The sequence below is a fragment of the Chanodichthys erythropterus genome, chromosome 12, assembly GCF_024489055.1.
Source record: "Chanodichthys erythropterus isolate Z2021 chromosome 12, ASM2448905v1, whole genome shotgun sequence".
Lineage (NCBI taxonomy): Eukaryota > Metazoa > Chordata > Actinopteri > Cypriniformes > Xenocyprididae > Chanodichthys > Chanodichthys erythropterus.
In genome coordinates this window covers 5,149,283-5,158,530 of record NC_090232.1, presented here as the reverse complement: position 1 = coordinate 5,158,530, position 9,248 = coordinate 5,149,283, and the positions used below count along the sequence as shown (strand labels likewise).

The window sequence follows — 9,248 nt, the reverse complement described above, 5'->3', positions numbered from 1 at the left end:
GGTCACGCTCTGCTTACTCGTAACAAAAAGCATAGTTTTGATATATTTACGAAAACTGCAACTTATTTAAGGCAGTGATTGTCAGAAATCGAAATGGACTTAATTGACGTGCCCCATGCTCCATCTATTAAACCTTTCGTATGAACAATCCTGAACACAGATTTGAGGTAATACCTTCGCTTTGATCTACTAGAAATAATGGATTAAGAATAATACAGAATCAACCAAATATAACATTTTATTTGTCAAGTAAAAATATATCATGCCAATTACATTACAATTAGACAATTAAAGCCAATTCAGAAATGTTAAATGCATAACATCGATTACTCAAAGAAATGCATATACACAGGGATGGGTGAATGTCCTCAGACTGCTTTGCTCTTTACCTTTCATACCAGAACCAGAACAAAAGGATCGTAAATGTTTATTACACCAACACCTGTTTTGGGGGAGAGGAGAAGAGACACCACCCAAAAAGGGGACAGAATTTTCCTTAGTTTTCCATCTTCTTCATAATTCTAGTGACTGCTGTGAAATTGAGACTGTTTTACCAATCGCACTGAGACAAATTAAATGATACCAAACATGAAAAGGGAAAAACAATAGATTAACAAGTTACATTATATGTTTTGAATAACTTTCAGTGACTTGAGCCAGAGGAAGGGGAGGTGTGTGTGTGTGTGTGTGTGTGTGTGTGTGTGTGTGTGTGTGTGTGTGTGAGGCGTTGTCCTTTTGGAGTTAGGGCAAGGCGTTGTCCATTGCTACTTCTTTGAGATCTTCTTTCCAGATTAAAGTTTTGTGACTTTATTGCAGGACACTTTATCTCAGTTTTTGTTTAGCAGGAAAATCAAGCCTTACAATAGGATGTCATATAAAATATATCACAATAAAATGATATAACCCTCAGTGCTATAATGATGCCCAGCCCAAGGAAAATACTCGTTATTGTTGATAAGTGATTGCTGAATATAAAAGTCTAGGGTTTAAATATTAACACAGTTATCTGTGCATCTCTCGCTCTCGGTTGAGGTGTTGTCTGGGACTTTATCTCAATCAGATGGGGATGGCTTTATAAGTCGCTGTCAGACTGTACTAGGTCCACACTGTCAGGTTCAAGAAGCTTGGATAACAAACTGAATCATGCAGGGCTCATTATTGCCTGTTTTGGTGATCTTGGCTCTAGTGGCCCAGGAAAGGTAAGATTTTAGGATTATGGCATTACCTTAATGGTCTCCAGAGGTTGAATTAAGACAGAACAAAACATTAAGTTTTGTTTGAAAAGTTGAGATCATTCTAGATCGTTCTGTGTAAATCTGACATTAGGACATGGGATACCCTTTGATTGCAAAGACATTTGGATAGATAAGATCAGTCTTTTTTAAGCATTACATCTGATGTGCTTTTCCATCATTTGAGTCAGTAAAGTATTTTAATACATTACAGATTGGCTGGTGGACTGGAACACAAATCTTATGACTACACAAAGTACCACACCATGGATGAGGTGAGATTATCCTGTACTTGCAGATGTTGATTCACATTGATAAATGTATTGATAGAGTAATTTCTTCACACAGATTTCAGCCTGGATGGATCAGATCGAAAAGGAAAACCCAGATGTTGTGTCCAGCATGATGTATGGACAAACTTATGAGAAGAGGAACATTAAATTACTAAAGGTACTATCTGTGTAGTGCAATACTCCATTTGGTATCAACAAATAAAAGACAGAGGCTGCGTTTGAAATTGCATACTTCCCTAATATATAGTAGGCTAAAACAGTATGTGGCAAGACTAGTATGTCCGAATTCACAGTACTAATAAAAGAGTAGGCAAAAAGTACTCAGAGGCCCCACTACTTCCGCCAAGATTGTGAATTGTGCATATGATAGATTTATTATCCCATGAGGCCACAGAGAAGATTTGTAAATGAAAGTGAAATGACGCAACTGACGCTGGTAGGGTCATGGCAAATGTAGTGTGTTGAAATCAGTGGCGTGCAGTGGTGCTCTGAAATGAGGAGGCACATTATTTTTTAAATTTTTTTTTATGAATCATTGTAAATTCATGTGCATTACTCTTAAAGTTGACACATCTTCCTTGTTAAATGAACATTACTTTACAGTACATCAAAAAAGAAACCAAAGACAATTCTATTTTGTAATTTTACATTAACAATGTAATGTTCTATTTATCAAAACCAAGTCAATCTCATCAAGCATCAAGTGTTTTAAGCATTTCTACATTCATTCCAAAATAATAACTAAAGGCAATAATAATTTAAACAATATATTTTTTGTGTATTGCGGTTTTTCTTTTTAATTGTCAACCTAGAATATTTTGGATCAGTCATGCTCTGTAAAAACCGTCTGTCACAGACAAGAATTGCATTTTTAATTTCACCAAGCTGATTGCACTAAAAACCCCCGCAGTAATCATGCTTTCAGTCCATTTCAAGTTTGATTTTGACGTAACATAAAGCAGTGATATATCTAACTGTGTGATCTGTTTACCTACTTTTCCATTAGTCTTCCGATTGACGCCATAATTTGTTCAGTCAAACCTACGCGAGGAAAGCGCACGTCAACGAGAGGCGGGATTTATCGCACAAACCAATCATATCCAATCTTAACCAATTACATCCAATCATAGCGCGATGGAGACATTGCCTCCTCTCACGTGACTTTCCCCCATTCATTCTCAATTACCCCCCACAAAACCCACCGCACGCCGGGGTTCTGATGATTTTATATGGATTCCTATGAGAGGAAAGGGAGGCATGACTCCTCTGTGTAACTTTACCTGCGGGTGTCGCTGTTGGGCAGTGTTCCTTAAGAAATACGCGTGACTTGCGCTCTTTTTAATGTCATAATTTGTAATATTTGTGTTGTTTTATATGTAATATGGATTATTTTCTCATCCTATTTTTTTGGGGAGGCACTGCCTACCTTGCCTACTCGGAGGAAACGCCCCTGGTTGAAATTTCCGTCATACTATACAACACTTTTTTAGTGCTTGCGCAACCCCTCCGTTCCTACTTTCCCCTCACTGTGCGGGACTCGAACTTGCATCTCCGGCATGGGAGGTGGACGCGCTAACAAGGATGCTAAAGAATGCATTCTCTAGTGTCAGTTGCTAGTGCACCTCTTAAAATCAGTGGAGTGAGGTTTACCTGCACAGCTCTTACTAGCTGGCCTCCGTTATACTCACCCCCCTGAACCTCACTCCCATCCGGGTCACGGCACCAATGTAACCCCTCCGATTCTACTCACCCCATTCCGTGCAGGACTTTAACCAGGGTCTCCGGCATGGGAGACAGGCAAGCTGACAAAGACGCTAAAGACTAGGCATGTCCAGATCCGATCACGTGATTGGAAATCGGGCCCGATCACGTGGTTTCAGACTCGATCGGAATCGGACGTTACCTCCCGATCAGGACTCGGATGTATATGTATTAGGGGTGCAATGGTTCTCGGTAAAAAATTTAACCGTACGGTTCTCCACTTATGGTTAGGTACGCACTTGCACCGCGGTCCATCTCGAATGACGACGCATCTATTGGTTAATATGGTTTGTTTAAAATAGCAATGTGGAAAACAGAGTTCAGATAATGTATGTTTCAGTCGATGGATGCGCAAAAAGTTACAACAACGATAATCAGAAAGCGTGGACAAAACAGTTAGCCTACTCTTTGTAAACCGTTAACTGCGAGTGGCGTCTGCTCTAATGTCCAGTCATTTACGCCGCCATCGCCGTTGAGAGCGCGAGCGCAGGGGAGACCGGAACAGCACACGTTTCTATCTGTGTTTAAACTAACTCATTTAAGCCTTGCTGATTTAAACCTTCAAGAACAAGACGCGAAAGAGAACTCACGTGCTGTGAGAAGATTTGTGTGAGAAGATTTGTGTGCGCTCATCCGAAGCGCGCACACGCTTATTCCAGTCAGCGCGCAAATACTGAGTTCTCTTTCAAGTCTTGCGCTTCAGGGGACAAATTCATACAAAAATGATGTCAACATGCCCGTCTTAGCGAGTATCCTAGCAAACATAGTCGGTTATGTCTTAAGCCGAGTTCAGACTGCACGATTTTCAAAGCAGTCGGGTCACTGTTCTTTTCACACTGCATGACTATCTTGGCCAGCATTCAGTCGCTGCTGTGTTCAAACTGCACGATGGATCGGCGATAGAAGGTTTCACACTGCATGACTTTACAATAGGAAGAATCGCCGACAACTCTGTCTGGCACACAAACTACGTTTCACAACCAAACACACGCGATATGTGACAAGGAAACAACGCGATATGCAAGACCGGAGTTATTATTATTGTTATTAAAAACGGTAGCCCGCAAGAAGCTTGCAATACGAGTTGCCTGTGCGCTGATTTGCAACGAAAACAAGAAAAGAAGAATATGGAGGAGGAAATGGTTGAGGAGACTGTGGATTGTGTGTTCTGCAACAAAGTTGGAGGTAAATACATAACTTTTCAATGTGCTGCTGCTGCGGATGGTCAAGCAAATGTTTGTGTTTTGTTTCTGTTTGATATAATTGTAATGTTTATGTGTATGAAGCCATGGTTGCTGATATTGTGGTCTATAACTCCTCCTCGAACTCCCCGCTGCTCTGTATCTTGCTCTCTCATTGGCTGTCGGTCATCGCCGATGTAGTTTTCAGTCAGAACACTTTTCACACTGCATGATTTTGAATCGCCGACAGGTCCAGATATTTAGCATGCCAAATATCTCACGGGTGTCGGCGACTCATCAGCGATTCTCTCAGATCGCGTCTTTGCTCATTCACACTGCGTGATTGTCACTCGCGTGAACGAGCTCCGATTTGCCTGTGATTTCGGGCATTTGTCGGCGATTTCTCAACCTGTCGGCGAGCCAAAATCGGGGCTAAAATCGTGCAGTCTGAACTCGGCTTAAGTGAACGTATATTAGTCGAGAAAGACAGCGCATGTGTATGTACTGGATCGTGCATGTCTTATAGGGAAAAAAAAAACTATTCCTTCCTGCTGCCTGTATTTAATGTTAAATCAAACAACAAATAACAAAGAAATCACTCACTGCTCTTGACTGAATAGTTTTTGGAACTTCAATAATGATTCATCTTTATTTATTTTATAGCTACAGTAAAGATAATATGCAGTGATATTTTATATTTGATTACTTTATCCATTTTCTGTACATGAGAACTACTGTTAGATAGCCTACCTGAAAAACCTGAAAAGCACTGTTCCTGGATCCTGGATCTTTTTTTTCGCTCTTTATTCTTTTTTTATGTATTACAGAAGTATCGGATCGGGACTCGGTATCGGTAGATACTCAAAAGATTTCATGCCCTTACTAAAAACTTATGTGGTGAAACCATGATGCAAAGATAATATTACAAGGTACATGAAATAATGCCATGATATTATACCATAGTACTTTCTTGTTCACTTGTTTGAATCTGATGTGCAGATCGGCTTCAACAGCACCACACCAAAGAAAGCCGTTTGGATGGACTGTGGGATTCATGCCAGAGAATGGATCGCTCCAGCTTTCTGTCAGCATTTTGTTAAAGAGGTGAGAGTTTACTACAGGGAAGATATTATGGAATACAGCACACACCTGACTTGTTGTTCCCAAAAATATGACATCCATTACATAACATGACAAGCCATTGTTGATAATGTACTGCCTCTGTCTGTGAATGCAATACCACTGCTGAGTTGAAATGTTTTTAGGACTCAGGAACAATTTGTTATCCTAAAACTGCTCTGGATTTGGATGCTTATATTACTTTCTTGTACTTATGAACTACAAAAAAGATATGTGTAAAGCTCACAAATAATGATACTGCTGTTATAATGGATGTAAAGCTCCTATTGTAGCTTGGTTACTCCAATAATTATACTAGGGAAAGAATTCACAAAGTATACATTATACCATTACATAAGCTAAATGAAACAAGATATTGGTGTGAACAATAAACAGTATGACACAGTATAGGCAAAATAAAGTCATTTTTAATCATACATCGTGTTTATGTGGTTCATTTGTTAATAATGCTATTATAATGCTTTTAGAATGTTCATATGTTTCTCCACATATAAAATTTCGAACTGTTTTATGCCAAAAAAGATCCTGGGCTCCTACAAAACGGACTCGAAGGTGAACACATTGTTTAAAAATCTGGACTTTTACATCACCCCAGTACTGAACATGGATGGATATATTTATTCCTGGAAAGATAACACAGTGAGTTTCATCCATTTGATTACTTTATTATGACATATTAAATGATATTTGATGATCATGTTTTCCTGTTTTTAGCTAACATATGTGATGTGTTTTAAAGACTAGACTATGGAGGAAATCCAGATCACCAGGCCCTGAAAATTGCACTTGCTTTGGCACTGATCTCAACCGCAACTTTTACGCTAACTGGGGGAGTAAGTAACATTTTTCTTTTTCTTTTCTTATACAGTACTGTGCAAAAGTTTTAGGCACGTCAGTATTTTCACCCCCCAAAAAAGGTTTTAAGCCAGTTATTTATATCTTTATATCTTTTGCTGTAGTGTGTCAATAGGAAATATCTGTTCACATTTCCAAACATTCATTTTGCCATTAATTGTAATAATCCAGTGAGATTTTTGAATACACAATAAGACACAATAAAACAGCCGGTGATCCACCAGGAGATCAGAGCTCACCATCATCAAATCCGTCTGTGATTACTTGAAGAAACAGATGAAACTGAGACAAACCAAATCCAGAAGAACTGTGGCCGTGTCTCCAAGAGATTTTAAGTAACCTGCCTCCAAAGCTACCTGAAAAATGATGCCCAAGTGTACCTGGACAAGAGCTGTTTAAATGCAAAGTGTGCTCACACAAAATATTGTTTTGATTTAGTTAATACAAGTTAATTGATAAATAAAATCTATTTATAACAGTATTTTTTAAAAACATCCTCACTTTAGAGCATTTTTACACAAGTGCCTAAAACTCTTTACAGTACTATATCTTTCAGGCAGGTTTCTTCAAGCATCTTGGACACACGGCCACAGTTCTCCTGGATTTAGTCTGTCTCAGTTTCATATGTTTCTTCATGTAATCACAGACGGATTTGATGATGGTGAGATCAGATCACTGTGTGGAGCACCGGCTGTTGTCAGACTCCTTGTGTATTCAAAAATCTCACTGGATTATTACAATTAATGGCAAAAATGTATTTATTTATTTTTCAACTTTTTTCAAGCAACAAAAATGTTTTTTATGGTTTTAGTTTCAGTTAACTATAATAAACCACATGAGAGTATGAAATATTCACAAGCAATTTTTTTTTTTTTTTTTTTTCCATGCCAGAATAATTTCCAGCACTGAAACAAGTTTAGATAACCTTAGATAAATTAACTGTTTGGCATCTGAAAAAATTTAAATATCAGCTATATATGAGAGATAAGGGTTATAAAGATGACATACCCACAGATGACTTAACAGCACTCAGTGTACTCTATTAATCTTTTCTTTCCTACATTCCCACCCTCTACAGGTCATAAATCGCAGGATTAAGGTGGCAGAGATAAACCTAATGTTGTAATACTAAACAAATAAAAAATTATAAGGATAAGCATCATTCTCAGTTGCTGTGATTTTGCAAAGTAGTTAAGCATGATATAGCAGGCATGCAACTAATACTAAAGTAGCTGATAATATATTTTTTTTACACCTACATTGATCAAAAGCGTCACATCATGATTTAGTCTATTTCTATTTGTCTTTGTTCACATAGTGGTTGGGATCTCCAGGAACTGCTGTTCAGAGATCTATAACGGTCCGACTGCTCTGTCTGAGCCAGAGGCCAAAGCCGTCACTGACTTTTTGGGAGCACATCAAAACCAAATCCTGTGTTATTTCACCATCCACTCGTACGGTCAGCTGATCCTCGTCCCTTACGGACACCCCAACATCTCAGCACCCAATTACGATGAACTGGTCAGTAGAATTTCAAATTCTTTTGGGATCAATTAGGATTGGGACATTTCAAGCATACCAAACATTGTTGTTGAAATGTGTTTGCAGATGGAAGTAGGTCTCGCTGCGGCTAAAGCCATCAAAGCAGTTCATGGGAAGAGCTACAAAGTGGGCACTTCTCCTGATGTGCTGTGTGAGTATGTTTACAATGACTGAGAAGAAACTGTTTTATTCCACATAATGGTAATCCCTGCCCAAGGTGGCTGCCATTTTGAAATCACATGAGCAGCCAAATATTGTTCATTTTATTTTGGTAAACTTTACGTTATGACCTAAATATCTGAAAATACTGTATTTTTTACAATGGCATTGGTAAGTGAAACTTCTGCTTTTGTGTGATGCTGCATTTTATTGGTGTCAATATCAAGTAGAGATGCAAAATTCTGTATATACATATCTAAGCTTGTTTCAGCCAAAGAATAAAACAATTTAAAAGATAATTGTGATGTTTTATCTCACAATTCTGACTTTTCTTCTCAGAATTGAGCAATATAAACTCACAATTTATAAACTCACAAGTTATAAAAGTAAAAAATGTGGGATATATTGTAAACTTGCAATTATAAGAAATAAAGTCAGAATTGCTCGCAATCAGAATTGTAAGATATAAACTCAAAAATTCCAGATATAAAGTTACAAAGTCCAATTCTGAGGAAAAAAGTCAAAACTGTGAGTTTATATCTCTTGATTTTGTTTTTGCTGTCTACTAAAATAGGTGATTTTCCACAAATTTCACCACACTACTATCTGCACAATATGAAAATAATTAAGTAAAACGCAAGTTATCACTTGTGACAATGCTTTAATATTCTTCACAGATGCGAATTCCGGCTCTTCACGTGATTTTGCCAGACTCATAGGGATCCCATACTCCTTCACCTTTGAGTTAAGGGACGAAGGGCAGCACGGCTTCATTCTACCCGAGAGTCAAATCCAGCCCACATGTCAAGAAGCTTACCAGGGTGCAATGTCCATCATAAACCACATCCATGATAAGAACTTCAAAAGTGCAGCGATTACCGTCACAGCCACTTTGTGGACAACACTGACGGCCTTATGGATCTCAAACACTAGTGTGTTTTAGAGCACTATTTCTAAATGGATTTTGTCACATTTTTTGTTGCATCATGCAATTTTAAGCTTTTAGATTTTCTTTTATGCTTAAATAATAACAACTGTGCAGAAACCACTTGGTTTGATATTTCACTGTGGAATGTAATAAAATT

The 9,248-nt window shown here is 38.2% G+C and overlaps 1 protein-coding gene across 1 annotated transcript; it reads left to right on the top strand.

Moving 5' to 3' along the window:
* Positions 1-1,046: 1,046 nt before the first annotated feature.
* On the top strand, positions 1,047-9,248 carry cpo (carboxypeptidase O). Its single transcript, XM_067405173.1, has 9 exons — positions 1,047-1,199; positions 1,447-1,507; positions 1,581-1,682; positions 5,467-5,571; positions 6,130-6,246; positions 6,347-6,440; positions 7,781-7,983; positions 8,071-8,155; positions 8,841-9,248. Exons 1-9 carry the CDS (start codon positions 1,144-1,146, stop codon positions 9,104-9,106), a joined length of 1,089 nt encoding a protein of 362 aa, XP_067261274.1. The 5' UTR covers positions 1,047-1,143; the 3' UTR covers positions 9,107-9,248.